Genomic DNA, 15846 nt, shown 5'->3' on the forward strand with positions numbered 1-15846 from the left:
CAACTTCATTATTGGGGCAACAAGCTTTAGCAGTTTATCATGTAAGCAGCTCTATTTACTTTAGTGAGGCTGGTTTGCACACCCCTCCTATAAGGCTCCATAGCACCCTGGAACACTGATCATTCCAACTTATCTCTTTGAATCTATGATGCCACTTGATGTAAACCACATTCTAATTTCAGAGAAATTAAATTATAAAAAATGTGCAATTCAGAACTAATGATGTAGAATATATAGAAATGGCCTTCTCCTTCCTCATCTGTATTTTTTCACTAAACTCTCTGCAAACATGACTGTGTAGCTTTGTATCCACAGCATATAGCAGGTGATAGGCTCATCTAATATTCATTAAATGTTACTGAACAAATACTATTAAAATGTTATCCTCTACTACAAATAGGGAACGTGAAGTCCATCAAGACTACAAAAACTGTCCAATTATTACCAAGGATTCACTTCCAGATCCTTCAGGCTCCTGAGCTTGCTCTCCCTCTGTTAGAATACGTCATGTGTCAAACAACTGTCCCTTTCAAGTGTACATTTGTGTATGAATAAGTTACTTAAACACCTGCAAATAACATGACTTTACCTGTTCCTACAGGATTAGGAGTATACGGAGGTGGAGGGGGCACACCTGGAGCTATGACATTGGCTAACGGTACCAGACCTGCATTGTTATAAGCACCTAAAATAAAAACAGAAAAAAATATAATTTAGTATTGTTCTGTGATTAATACTGTCTGGTGACTAGGAGTTCAAACTGTATTAATGCAGTTATTCATTTTTATTTTAAAACTCCTATAGAGTTGAATTTTAGATGGAGGTTTAGGTCTAGAGTTAAGTGAAAACTGAGACCAAAGGGAATAGGTCTCAGTTCCTAAAACAGGAATCAACCAGAGATTCTTATTTCCCACTGCACTGCGTGCTCACTGCAGGGATAAGCTCAGCAAATGGCACGGTGGACAGAACCTGCTATACTTACACTGTTTGTCTTTTCTGCCAAACACCCATATTTGACCTTCTTAAGTGAAATGCATCAATGATGCCTCTGAACACCAACTACCAAAAAAGGAATTCAAGATGATTTACCAAAGTAAAACCCCATAAATTGTAACAGATGACTAAAAATAATCTGTAATTAATTTATCATAAAGAAAACATCCTAAATAAACTTGGTCTGCTGCAGTGTTGTAGACCAGGACACTACTAGCTAACTATGTGCAGAATTAAGCTCACAGTAGCATTTCCTAAGTGCTACAGATTTCCCAAGCACTTACTTTCAATCTAATAAATAAACAGTATAAAAAACAAACAAGAAAGAGTAAAAAATAAGGGAACTCCTTACTTGGTGCAATAGTTGCATGTGGCCGGCATGGAGGTATCGGATAAGGAACAGGTTTATGTGGATTATATGTTGAAGGAGGCTAAATGATGGGGGAAAATATAGTAGTTAGAAAATAACCAAGTAAGCTGTCTTCTGGCAACCTGTTTTTCAAAATATTTAGTCCTAATGGGCTAAAAATGTCCCAGCATATCAAATACTACTGGACTACATGGCACAAATGAGGTAAATTTTTTGCTTTAATAAATGTGGTTGCTATTAAATTCCAAAGGTAGATCTCGCCAGACGGCCACGGAGGTATTTATTTTTTAAATCTTCTTCAATAAGGGGTCAGAACTCATCCTAAACAGCAAACTCCTCTCAGGTCCAGCCTAAGCTAATCCAAGAATTCCTGTTTCCTCCTACATAACAAAGACAAGAAACCTTCTAGGTTTTACAATCTCAAATTACACAAGACCTCCCAATGGCAACATTGTCCTAAACTGATAGGAATTCATTCTCTCAATCCCATCCTCTTTTCTCCTTTTGGAAGAAAAAAGCACTGTTTGCGTTAGCATTAGGCTTTCTGACACTTCTAGTAGAATGTAGAATGGAATTGGGAATTCGGTATTTTAGCTGTTCTTTCAAAATCCATAAATCCACAAATACTTATTTTACAGTTGATGGAGCTTATCTAAGTAACACAAAGCATTCAAAGAACTGGTCTTTAGAAAACAAGAAGTACCAGAAATTAAGCAAAATGCTGTACTTTTTACCTGCAGAGAGCATGTGCATGCCTGTGAGGCAGGGGAAAGGATCCACTGGTGGTAAGGGAGGCAGATTCTTTCCAGCTCCCCTAAGTGGGGCCCTATCTGAAGTCTTGTGCAAGGACTATCACCTGTGACTATTCTGCGATCAACGACTCCACTGGAGTTCTTGCCATGTGGACGGGCAGGTTTTGCAAGGTGGTTGTATGCAGGCCTGTAGTATGTCAGCTCCAAAGATCCTTCAACCTATGGGGTTGTCTTCTCCTGTCTAGTTTACATTGTAGTTACTATAATCACTATCTTATAAATACCTTCAACTTCCTGGCTTCACTGTGGTTTCATGAACACTAATTCAGCTAAACTACAAACTTAGTTAAAACAAACTCTCCACACTCCGTATCTCCAGCTGAGCAGCTAAATGTGTCTAGAGAAAAAAATTTAAAGCAATTTGACTGATTTTACTCTAAAATAAAAACCATTTGACTGATTTTACTTTATCCTCAAAAGGGCTCTTACTAATGTTAAATATTTATATTCCCCTCAACCACTCCCCTCCCCCACTCTCCTACAATTTCTAGAATACTTCAAACTTTACAACACAAAAATAAAATGTATGCATTGAGTAAATGGAAAACTTTATGTAGGAAGGAGTTTCGGCTCTTCTCCTCATCTTCTAAACATACCGGTTTGGATGGTCCAAGAATTCGTGCAGCTATTCCTTTGCCTTCATTGGTACATTCTTCACCATCTTTTTTCAAAGGAGTTCCCTATTAAAAAAATAAGAGAGAGAAAGGTAATTGAAACTTAAAAAAACCCTCAAGCGAGTAACAATAACCAACCTCACTGTATCACACTGAGGAAAAGGACTTGGTAAGAATGTAAAGACTTCCATTCCGTTTCAATTCTGCACCACCTGCAGTGTGACCTTGACAAGGTCCTCAACCCTTCTATGCTATGGAACTCTCATATCACATGCAATGGTATTCAGCTGTGAACATGCAAAATACAGAGAGGATGACAGGAAAAGATAAAGTATCCACCTCCTCCACAGATACCAAAATACACGGATGCTCAAGTCTCTTCTATAAAATGGCATAGTGCTGGCATATAACCTAAACATATCCACCCATATACTTTAAATAATCTCTAGACTACTTATAATACCAAATACAATGTGGACGCTATGTAAATAGTTGTTATGTTGCATTGTTTTGTTGTATCATTGCATTTTTTTGAATACAGTATGTTCTAATTCTTTTCCTTCATAAAAAGGAGCAATCGGAAACGAACTTCCAATACCACAATATGTATACTCCTCAAAAAATAAGAGTACCTGTGTTATAGTTGAAAATAGATAAGAAAAAAATGCCATTCTCTATAAAGTGTGATTATTTCTATTGTCAAGGGTAAATGAGACCTTATTCAAGACTGCTAAAATTAACAGATCAGAAAAAGTTGATAGACTATTACATATTACAGTGTGTCATCACTCTAATATGAGTGTTGCTAAATGGTATATACTGGCGTGGAAACCAACTCTCCCAAGATGTCCCCCGCTGATCCTCATCTCTTATGTGACCTTGCATCATTCCCTCCAGAATGAATGGGGCTGACCTGTATAACACATGACACATTACAGAAATGATGGCATTTGACTTCCAGGCAGCTTCTACTTGTCCTCTCTTGCTTGGATTACTTGCTCTGGTAGAAGCCTACTGCCACGTCATGAGGACACTCAAGCAGAATTACAGAAGAGTCTTTGTGGTGGGCAACAAAGGTCTCCTGCCAGCCACCAACTCTACTTTGCCAAGTACACAAATGAGTCACCTTGAGGTCCTATTCTTGGGCTCCAATCAAACTTTCAGATGAATGTAACCTCATGAGAAGACATGAACCAGAACTACCCAGCTAAGTGCTCCAATATTCCTGACCCATAAAAACTATGTGAGATAATAAACATTTATTGCTTTAATCCACTAAGCTGTGGGGTTGTTACAGAGTAATAGAAATATGACATTCTTTGTTGTTTTACAAAGAGGTTCAAGGAACATTAGATGATATAAAAACGAGTTTGTTTTTTATAGTACTTCTCAGAGCCTTCATATGCAATGTGGTTCTCCAGGAAGGAAACACTGCATGCAAAGTCTCCCAGACACACTTCTCTGAATGAAACTGAGACTGTAAGAATAGTGAGAATTTGAGAACTGTTCCTTCATTAAATGTAAATCAGTACTTTTAAAGTACTTTGAAAAATAAAACAAAACAAAATCATCTTTCTTCTATCTGTCTTGTTCTATGGATTTTATATAAATACGCTTCCGTAATACTTTAATGACGTTTAGACATGAACTTGCAATCAGTGGTGAGCCTATGAATTATGTTGCTGACATAAATTCCTTTCCTTTAAATATCATTAACGTATTCTATACTTCATACTTAACAATGAGAAGTTTTATACACAGCCATGGAAGTATGCTTACTGGGAAAATTCCATTTATGCGGCTAGGTTTTCCTTTGGGATATGGATTTCCTGGGATCGTTCCACAAGAAGATATCATAGCATGAGGAGCTTTGCAGCCCCCCTTGAAAGCCTGTACATAAAAAAGAAGATGGTAGTAAAAAAAAATTCTTAAAGTCAAGTATTCTGGACATTGGGAAGGTCAGCAAAGAAAAAACATGAATTAAGGAAGAGGATCACGCTCAATCTGCTCATACATCATTCAGCACTTAACAGTGGTGAACAGGACCAACAGTAGTAAGTAAAATTACTTTACTTAAATGGAATAATTAAAATGGTAACATAATGTTAATGTTGCAACTAACAGACTCATACTGTAAACTGTGTAAAAAAGTATTATCTAATCTTTCCATTTCTTCAACTACCAAGAAATTACAGTTCCAATCTACAAACGCCAAGGTCATGGCACATTTCAGGAAAGGAGGACACAAAGGTGAAAGAAACATGGTCCCTGCTCTTTACAACCCAGTGGAGAGCGACATAAATAACATGACATTGGGTGGTCCGAAGAGCTATATACCATTGAAAAACCAACTTATAATGTTCAACGTAATACGACATATTTATGAGAAACAGTGAGGGAAGGGATATAGGTCTAGGCTGTTTATTTCTGCATCCTCAACTTCTAAATGATGCCTCACACATACTAAGTTAGTGCTCAATACATATTAATACATGAAGAAACACTGTATCAGGCAACGTATATTCCAATGTATTTACACTATGTTATATAAATATCCAGCTTTTATATATATATCTGTATTCACAAGTACATACAATGTTATATTTTGTTATATATTGGTCGTATAAATCCATTCTCCACACATATAAGTAGATTAGCTATATAATCCAGCCCCTACTAAATACCCTAACCTTGAAAAGCATCTGAATCTTTGGCTATAATAAAGAGTACTAGGGTGAATGTCCTTAGATATAAATTTGCATATTTCAACATTTCCTTTGAATAAATTCCTAAAGTATAACCTTGGGGCCAAAAGGTATAAATATTTTAAAAGGTCTTCAAGTTTACCTTCTACAAAAGTTGTACTAATTTACATTGACCAGGGGACCGACACTACAGAACACTCAGGCCCAGGATATTTCTGAGAAGGAAAGTGACATGATCAAAACGCTTCATAAGAAAGAAAACTACAGCAATAATGTTGCCTTAAACATTTTAGTCAAGAAAACTGATAAGGAAGCTATTGAAGTAAAGAAACACGGCTCAAATCTGAACTCTTCTACAACCGTGTATGACAAAGGCGAATAAGCCGACCACCTCTGGGCTTAAAGGAGTTTGTGAGATTAAATACAACTGAGCTGCCAGGCTCATAATTAATGTAACCATTAATTCAGCTTCCAGCCATCATAAGCCTGCATTAGAAGTAACTACCTTAGATGACAAATCAAGTGTTCTAGGGTTGACAAGTACTATTTCTCCCATTCTTACAGATTTTTAACTAACAAACTGGAATTTTAATAAACTGGCTTTCATATTCATCTCTTATGAATCAGATTCAAAATAAATTGGATAACAAAGCAAATTTGAAAACTTAAGTTCCTAAATACATAAAGTTTAAGGCAAAAACTTGAAGCCATGGCAAAGGTACCTAGGGACCAAGACATACATTTCCATGGGGCTCAAGCTGAGTGGCCAACTGACTTCTGACTCTCAAGGCAGCCTGAGAGACACTTCCCCTGAGTGTCCTCATTAACCAACTCCATTCCATGCCATAGACTGCAGGGATGTTCATTTTTAACCCACTGTACTACAGCATTCAAGTTATTCACCAAAGTGAGTAAGGTACTTATTTCATCTTCAAAATTCACAAAAACCAGCATACCAAGTACATGGCAATCTTTAGAAAGCTACCTGTTCAAGTATTCTCTTGCAACGCTTCTTCTCAGACATATTTATCCTGAATAAATCTTCAATAGGACGAGAATTCTGTGCATCAATAATGTTTCTACCAAGAAAACACAATTTAGCTTTTTGTTGAAAAATCTGAACATACATAGAGGCAAGCAACCTTTGTTTATCACACAAACATATCTGAGTAAGCTTTTTCCATGACACAGGGAGAAAAGTGTGACTATTTACTTTTAATGGCTCAATTTAAGTAACGTGTTAACATATAAATATAATAACAGTTTTATCTAACTGAGTTTTAATCAGATAAAAAATAAAAGTAATAAAATACTGTTAATAAAAATGACTACATTGAGATTTTTCAAAATACACTCTCTTAGATGATAGTTAGAAGGGCTTTGGTAATAGAACGAACCCATGTGCTAAATTCATAAAAATCATTTTATGCTAAATGCATAAAGTTTTACCTTGTGCCTTATTTTAATTTTGTGCTTTTATGGACACCTATGAATATAAAAAAGACTTAAAAATGTATGTGTTACATATGCATAACTTATACACTCTTCAATTATGCAACACTTAGGTCTTTTTCTCTTTGAGCTTACATTCATTAGGGTCCTCTGTCAAATGCTGTGGTAGGCACTTGCACAGATTTTCTGGTATTTAAAGTTCATCACCCTATTAAGTGGGTAAGAGACTTATTTTTATAATTGAGGAAAATAAGGCTCAGAAAAAATAAGCACATTGCCAAAGTGGAAGAATCTCTAATTCTTAAATTCCTGTCTTTTCAGAGTAGAAGGGCAAAGCAAATGATCAAAATACCAAAAAAAAAAAAAAAAAATCAATCTTGGTAAGCCCCCTCATTTTACAAGTTATAACGTGTGTAATAAGCACACTGGATACTTATTCACATGAAGAAATCAGAACGTAACACTACGCTTTTGATTTTATTTTGTTAGAGTTCCATTTGACTAGAATTTTGACACATTAACACACTAATTAGACACTTAAAAGGCTTCCACCGTTTTTCCCAATAACGTAAAAAGAAAAAGAAATACTTACGAGGCTAACAGTTCAAGAGCAACTAGTTTGTCTTTACTGAAAGTGAAACAGTTGAGTATATTGACCACTTCTGTTGGCTGGACAGCCACCATTTTCTGTTAACATAAAAAATAATTTTATTTTTAACATGTGAAACTCTCATGCCAGAAATTGCCTTTTTCTGGAAGTATAGTTAAATGCTCTAATGTAAACATTTCAGATAAAATATTTCACAGTTTTGGTGAAAACCACTTACTCAAAAGAAAGTTATAAAAATAAATGAATTACATACACTTAACTCTTTTCAATGTAACCATTTCAGTTGAAGATCTAATAAAGATCTCAGTTCTCCTGCAAGCTCTTTTTTGAATCCACATTTCTCCATGTGTTTACTTACAGAATTTAAAAAATTAGAAGTATCACTTTCCTCAGAAAGGATATAAAAAGGTGATACTCATACATATGGGAGATTAATTTGTTAAAAGGTTAGAAAAATATTATTGTTCTCCTCAGTTAGGGGCTAAGTATGCTACAGATCAGTGTTTCCATGATGTTAAACGTATTACACAAAAAAGGTTACACTGCCATAGAAGGTAAGGAAAAGCCGGATAAACAGGTTTCTCTGCTGCAGAGCTGTAAGTCTTACTAGCCATAGAAGGTAAGGAAAAGCCGGATAAACAGGTTTCTCTGCTGCAGAGCTGTAAGTCTTACTAGCCATAGAAGGTAAGGAAAAGCCGGATAAACAGGTTTCTCTGCTGCAGAGCTGTAAGTCTTACTAGCCATAGAAGGTAAGGAAAAGCCGGATAAACAGGTTCCTCTGCTGCAGAGCTGTAAGTCTTACTAGCCATAGAAGGTAAGGAAAAGCCGGATAAACAGGTTTCTCTGCTGCAGAGCTGTAAGTCTTACTAGCCATAGAAGGTAAGGAAAAGCCGGATAAACAGGTTTCTCTGCTGCAGAGCTGTAAGTCTTACTAGCCATAGAAGGTAAGGAAAAGCCGGATAAACAGGTTTCTCTGCTGCAGAGCTGTAAGTCTTACTAGCCATAGAAGGTAAGGAAAAGCCGGATAAACAGGTTTCTCTGCTGCAGAGCTGTAAGTCTTACTAGCCATAGAAGGTAAGGAAAAGCCGGATAAACAGGTTCCTCTGCTGCAGAACTGTAAGTCTTATCTTAACATGCATTGTGATGCACCAAGATGCTGGGAAACGTTACATCATTATTTGACTAGGGTACCTTTATTTTTGAAAAACATCCAGAAGATTTGGCCAATTTGGAGATTTATGTTAGCAGTGAAGCAAAATTAAAAGCAATGTCAATAGAAGAATATTGGTCAGAATCAATATTCAAGAGTTCCTAAAATTTGTAGTAGTTTTCACATACTATTATTTATGTACTACCAGAATTGATAAAACTGTATGCCCCTTTGCATATTTTCAAATTGACATCTAATGATTTTATCAGAAATTTAAATACTCAGAAAAGGTCAATTTTCCTAAATACATTTATGTAACTGCAACAACTTTGAAACTACTAATTTAGCTCATTTAATTTATGGAAATATGCATTATGTAACTGAATTGGCAAAATCAGTTTTCAGCGTGAAAACAATCAAATCAAACTGACTTTGTTAGAAAAGGCAGACTTAACTTAATTCAAACAAGTACATTGAGTTGTCCCTGTGATACCCTCCTCACCTCTGAATTTTAACTCTAAGGTAGGGAGACAGGCAAGCAGGCCTCAGAGCTTTGTCATGAGTTTGTTGTCCTGATAAAATAAAGCAAAACCTTCATCAATATTCCCCTGCCTGAGCCTCCTGAGTAGCTAGGACTGACTACTGGAGCACACCACCATGCCCCATTGATTTAATTTTTTTTCTTTTCCTTGTAGAGACAGGGTCTTGCTATGTTGCCCACCCTAAGCCAGAACTCCTGGCCTCAAGCAATCCTCCTACCTCAGCCTACCACAATGCTGGGATTATAGGCTTAGCCACCACCCCTAGCCTGTTATCAGTATTTCTTACAGAGCCTCTCTTTGCTTTGGTTTACCTCTTAAGAGCAAAACATTGTCCTTTTGGAACATAGAGAAACATTTTCACCCCCAGAGAACAGGCGTGATAACTCTTGAAAAGCAGTAAGAAAGCAAGTATTTAAGAAGAGGTCAGAAAGCAGCACCAAACAGACCCAGCTACTTTCTTAGGCTCATCAGTTTAGAAAGTCAAGGATCTGTAAATTGATTCCACTGAAGATATCCATGCCTGACACTGCTTCAAAAACCTTCCTACACGGCCAGACACTCCTGTGTGATCTAGATGCTCCTGTTGACCTAGGCTCTAGAGCTGTGCCATCCAATATAGTAGCCACTAAGCACATGTACCTATTTGAACTAATTACAATAGAATTAAATAGATAGTTCCTCAGACAAGGCACATTCAAGTGGCTACCACAATGATATAAAAATTTCCATCATCACTGAGAATGTATTTGACAGTGCTAACTCTTCTAAGACAAAGATGGTGAAGACGGATATTAAAAAACAGAAGTACAAAAACCCATTGAGAGTTCAAATCCTGTATTTTGCTTGCCAGTAAAGTGTTCCTCTAACTCGCCAATCAGGACACTGTGGCATACAATTTAAATTTGCAGTTTGGAAAATTTTAATTTTTTGACATAACTATTTTGAATCAAAGTACAATAACACTTAGAGTCAGCTTTTCTGATGCAAATAAATTACATGTGAAATAAATTATAGACAACTAGGAGAATTAAAAATCCTTAAATTCTACATTCTAAAGGAAAAAATAAATACTTACATGCTGTAATGCTTTCATTGCTTTCAACTGGGGCTCAGCCCAGGAAAAATATCTCAGCAAATCAACCACCTGAAAACAAACAACTAACTTAGCTCTAATGTCAGCCATGTTTGCAAACATTTCTGTAAGATTTATTTCAGTACTTGAAATTATTATTCAGCATGTGCAGCCCAGACCCAGATGATACATGTGGCATCAATGTCTAAACTGTGCTAACATAATAGTGACATGTGGTTATGTAAATTTAAATCACTTAAAATCAAATTTAAAAATTCAGTTCCTTAGTGACACAAGCCACATGTAAGTGTTCAAGAGCTATGTGAAGCTGCTAACTACAATAATGCACACTGCAAATAGAGAGCATTTCTACCAACACAGAAAGTTCTACTAGACAGCACTGGTCTAGAGAGAAAGAGAAAATACACAATATAGGAAAAAGAAAGTATCCTAAGAAGAAAAGGATGGTTGGCCGGGCGCGGTGGCTCAAGCCTGTAATCCCAGCACTTTGGGAGGCCAAGGCAGGTGGATCACGAGGTTAAGAAATCGAGACCATCCTTGTCAACATGGTAAAACCTCGTCTCTACTAAAAATACAAAAAATTAGCTGGGCATGGTGGCGCGTGCCTGTAATCCCAGCTGCTCGGGAGGCTGAGGCAGGAGAATTGCCTGAACCCAGGAGGCAGAGGTTGCGGTGAGCCGAAATTGCGCCATTGCACTCCAGCCTGGGTAACAAGAGCAAAACTCCGTCTCCAAAAAAAAAAAAAAAAAAGAAAAGGATGGTTGAAAAGTACTAGATGGGGATAAAACGTTGGCTTAGGAATATGAAAATGTACTGTGAATGGAAAATTTTTCAACTTTAGGGGACAATAGCACTCACAAGGGCACAGTGCTTTGTTTTAGTGTAGGTCCACTAACTTTAGTCCTAGTAGGCCCTTCAACTTGAATCTGGAGGCCATAAACTCAAATTATAAATCTAGTCCCTTAAAAATGTTAAGAATCAACATGAATTACTCTAGCAGCCCCTAAACTATAACATCATATGAGAGCTCGGAGCGTACAGCTCAGACCAGCTCCCACCACCACCTAAGAACTTCAAACAAATGAGGAAGCATTGTGGGCCAACCAGTACGAGGTGAGTACAGGGTATAAAGTTCAGGACACGGCTGAGCGCGGTGGCTCAAGCCTGTAATCCCAGCACTTTGGGAGGCCGAGGCGGGTGGATCACGAGGTCCAGAGATCGAGACCATCCTGGTCAACATGGTGAAACCCCGTCTCTACTAAAAATACAAAAAATTAGCTGGGCACGGTGGTGTGTGCCTGTAATCCTAGCTACTCGGGAGGCTGAGGCAGGAGAATTGCCTGAACCCAGGAGGCGGAGGTTGCCGTGAGCCGAGATCGCGCCATTGCACTCCAGCCTGGGTTACAAGAGCGAAACTCCGTCTCAAAAAAAAAAATAAATAAAGTTCAGGACACTGAAGTCTCAGCATGATCACCACCACCCTGTTTCACCGCCTCCAAAGATGTTCCAAAGGGAGAAAAAAGTGATACAAGAAGACAGTTGCTGAAAATATGCTAAGGTTCAAATTATTCTACAAAGCAAGGTCAATGGCGCAAACGAGAGTGGTATGTGAAGGGAGTAAAATACTTTTTACTTCTTACAAAGAGATATATATAGTAAATAAGCATCATGTATACTTTCCAGTTAATCTAGTAAGTGTGTATGTTCTTACTTTTATGAAAATGTTTTTACTATCTAATAAATGTTATATTTTACCAACCATAAATTTTACAAGCCCCTATATCTAAGATAGAAAAATCTTTAATAAGCTCATTTAGAAAGTGGCTTAATAGACTTTTTAATGACTTCAGCAAAGTGGAAGATTTCTATTAATATTTATGTCTGATTTCTGTATCAAGAATTTTCCAACTATCCCTCAGAAACATGCCCCCTTGTATGTGTGTATGTGTATAGACATACACATATATTTTAATTAGCAAATTTCCCCTAAGGTGGAATGAGTCTTCACTATCATGCTTAAAATGTTAGTATTCTGGCAATTACAGAAATAAACACTGTGTATTTTTTTCTTATTGCTAAAATTTTTATGTAGTGGCTTCATATAAAAACCTATTTCATTATTTATTCACATTTTCTATCACATGATGATTTTACAATTATTGTCTTACATGTAACTATATAAATTTGGGCAAATTTACCATTACAAGTTTCTAAATCTTTGATATTGTCCCCAGAATCATAAACACCACTTTGAATTGCTTTAAGAGCCTGTATTTAAAATTACTTTAGAATATGAATTGGGGTAAAAGTCAAGAGGTGTTTAGTCCCTGAATTACAAATTCTGTAAAGTTTTCTGTCAAAACTGAGAGCTTCTTGAGTTCCTGCATAAATACAGCAAAAAGGTAAAAGCAATTTTGAATTTGGCCCGCAGATAAATAGACATTAACCAGAATACTGGTGTAAAAAGAAGGCTTTGTTTAAATAAATAATGAGGAATACCTGTTCACTAGAAAAGTATCCGTGCACATATTCAATTGCCTTTAATTTGTATTCTGTCAAAACAGCCTAAAAAAGAACACACACACACACACACACAGTAAAACATCATTAATATACGTAAGCAGCACAGAATATGCATACATCAAAACTGCCTCAGCAACGAAACAGCGGCAGGTCTACTTCAGCCCCATCATGCCAAGGAACCAAGGTCACTGTGGTGAGAAGACCTTCCTTCCACATTTCCAGGTTCCATACTGTGAGGGAAACACTGAGCAAGCAGGAAGATCTTCTGGGCCTCCCTACCAACTTCTACAAAGACAGGGAATAAAACTGTAATAGATATAATTCAACATTAGTAGGCATTACATATAGAATTCCTAAATATGTAATTAAAGAGTTTCGAAACATCCGAAATCCAATCAAATTCTCATTTTTAAGATTTTAAGATTAAACATAACAGATGTTGTTACTCATCTGAGTAACAATGTTACTCATCAATGTCTGTGTCTGCCACTAACTGGCAGTGTAGACTTCAAAAGGCATTTTAATTCCCTTAGAGTTTCCTCACTCACAGAGGGAATACTATTTACCACCAACCTCAAAGAGTTACTGTGAGAACTGTAACAGTGGACATGAGATCAGACACATTATTATGTATTCAGTAAATGACGGTTCCTTTCCTTTATGGAACCCGTCAGTGAGTGAGAGAGAAGTTGGTGGCTTTGATGCAGCACTATCTACAGTCCACTAAATCACATATGCTCCCCTTGCAGCTATTTGCCCGGCTTAGAGATGGAAACAGCTATCCTAAATTGGTAGCCACTAATCATTGAAAATGAACTAATTCAGCCGGGCGCAGTGGCTCACGCCTGTAATCCCAGCACTTTGGGAGGCCGAGGCGGGTGGATCACAAGGTCAAGAGATCGAGACCATCCTGGTCAACATGGTGAAACCACGTCTCTACTAAAAATACAAAAATTAGCTGGGCATGGTGGCGCGTGCCTGTAATCCCAGCTACTCAGGAGGCTGAGGCAAGAGAATTGCCTGAACCCAGGAGGCAGAGGTTGTGGTGAGCTGAGATCGCGCCATTGCACTCCAGCCTGGGTAACAAGAACGAAACTCCGTCTCAAAAAAAAAAAAAAAAAAACAAAAACGAATTCCTTTGCTTGTACTACAAAAAAATTATAATAATTGTACTTCTCACATATATCATTCTGCTAGGAGAAAGTATTCTACCAGTCAACTGAAATATGCTGGGTGCTCAGTAGTTCAATATTCACTGAAATGGGAGAAAATAGCATTCCAAATAATATTCACCTAGAAGTTTGGTTATCAATATAATAATCAGACACAGTCAAATACAAGTTTCTGAATAAAATCTTGGATTGTACTGATGCCAATCCTGAGAGGTTCAGCTGTAACCCCAGGCAGGACAGCATGTGTTCCGCAGGCAGAGTTTGAATACTGGACCTCCCCACTTACCAGCTGGGGAGACTTGAGCTGACTAGTTAACCTCACAGAAAGCAGGCTACCGTCCGTAAATGACAAGTATAGTGCCTATCTCAGGGGTTGTAAGGAGAATCAAAAGAAATAATGACTGGAGAAAGTGCTTAAAAACAGGTCCACAAAGTAAGTGCTCAGCAATTAATAGCTATCATTCCCTCCTTATTGAAGAACTAATTACGCATTGTTTTTCCCCCTTTCTATTCCGCTTCCTAGTTCTCCTCCCAGTGGCTTCTTACATGCCTCTGTTTTAAATGACAATAGTGACAATGAGTATTATCTATTATATAAACTCACTGTGATACTCAAGAGATGACCTGGTTTAAATTGACTTACATTTAAAAGTCTCAGAGCAATTTTTAAAAAAACAGTAGTAATGCTCATATTTAGACATGCCAATATTTTATTCAATTTTAATCGACTATGACAATGTTCATGTATTCAATCATTTGGCCAAAGTCAGTAGAAGACATATTATACCTGCGGACCAGAAATGCAGACTTAAGTTGCCATCTCATGTGAACAGGACTTTCATATCTGGAAAATTTCCTGTTCCCCTCTTTAGAATTTACTGTGACATTTTTAGACACTTGGAAGTAAATGTGCACACCGACAACCGTTATCTTCCAAAAGTAAAAATCTGCTGGTTTACTTGGACTCACAAATTATTTTCTCACGAAAAGTAATTAAAAATCAGCTAGAGAACAAACTGTGACAAATTTCTAGGCATGTAATTAGTAAAGCAACATTTTAGTCCAAAAATTAATTGGACACATTGGGTTTGCAAAAGCAGAATTTGTTCAAAAAAAGTTCAGTATTATCAAATATGAAAAACTCAACACGTCAATTTGAAAAAAGAAAAAAGCTGTATAAAAACAAAGTAACACAGCAAGCCCAGAGACAATTTTAATAACAGCTTTGTAAACTGAAATAAATAAGCACCAGAGCACACGGGAACGATTCCTTCCGTTTCAGTCCAGGGTCGTAAAGGTATGCAAATGACGAAAGAATAATCGCAGCGTGTGTTGATGTAAAAATGGTACATCAAGTCCCTACATTTTAAAATAAGTAACTTCTCGCTATTCTTGTGCTTGAGATACTGTTAGGCTCGACTACCTTCTAGAATTGTTGCTGTCTGGTTCACCTGGGAGGTGGGATCCGCACAGCAGCCTCAAAAAGCAGCAAAAACTCAGAAAGCAGGAGAAAAAAAGTTTTGAAACTCAAGTTATTGATGGCCAATTCCTAAGAACGTGACTTTAAACTTAATGCCTTTAAAGTTATCATCAGGACACGAATTTTGCATGGCGAACGCAACAAATATGTTCTACCTAATGCTTAGATTTGAAAATCCCATCACAACTACCATAAAAAAACTTTCTGAGTATTACCTCTCGTTTTCAGTCACTCTTGTGGTACTGAAAGATGATAAACTCAAAAATATTCAACTACCTACCCAAAAGTACAGAGCTATTAAGGATTTGTAAAGCCGGCGTCGGAACTGAG

At 37.1% G+C, this 15846-nt stretch overlaps 1 protein-coding gene across 3 annotated transcripts in view; it reads right to left on the reverse strand.

Annotated features, from left to right (window-relative positions):
- PROSER1 (proline and serine rich 1) overlaps positions 1–15846 on the reverse strand; it is a 29396-nt gene that overhangs the window by 12395 nt on the left and 1155 nt on the right. For all 3 annotated transcript variants that reach the window (XM_035302523.3, XM_078375325.1, XM_008998165.5), the window contains exons 3-10: positions 12841–12906; positions 10324–10392; positions 7539–7633; positions 6480–6573; positions 4569–4679; positions 2772–2855; positions 1346–1424; positions 590–685 (exon numbers count right to left, since the gene is read on the reverse strand). In XM_035302523.3, the coding sequence (XP_035158414.1) occupies positions 590–685; positions 1346–1424; positions 2772–2855; positions 4569–4679; positions 6480–6573; positions 7539–7633; positions 10324–10392; positions 12841–12906 (694 nt within the window). The remainder of the gene's footprint in view (positions 1–589; positions 686–1345; positions 1425–2771; positions 2856–4568; positions 4680–6479; positions 6574–7538; positions 7634–10323; positions 10393–12840; positions 12907–15846) is intronic.

Source organism: Callithrix jacchus, chromosome 5 (assembly GCF_049354715.1).
Source record: "Callithrix jacchus isolate 240 chromosome 5, calJac240_pri, whole genome shotgun sequence".
Classification (NCBI taxonomy): Eukaryota; Metazoa; Chordata; class Mammalia; order Primates; family Cebidae; genus Callithrix; species Callithrix jacchus.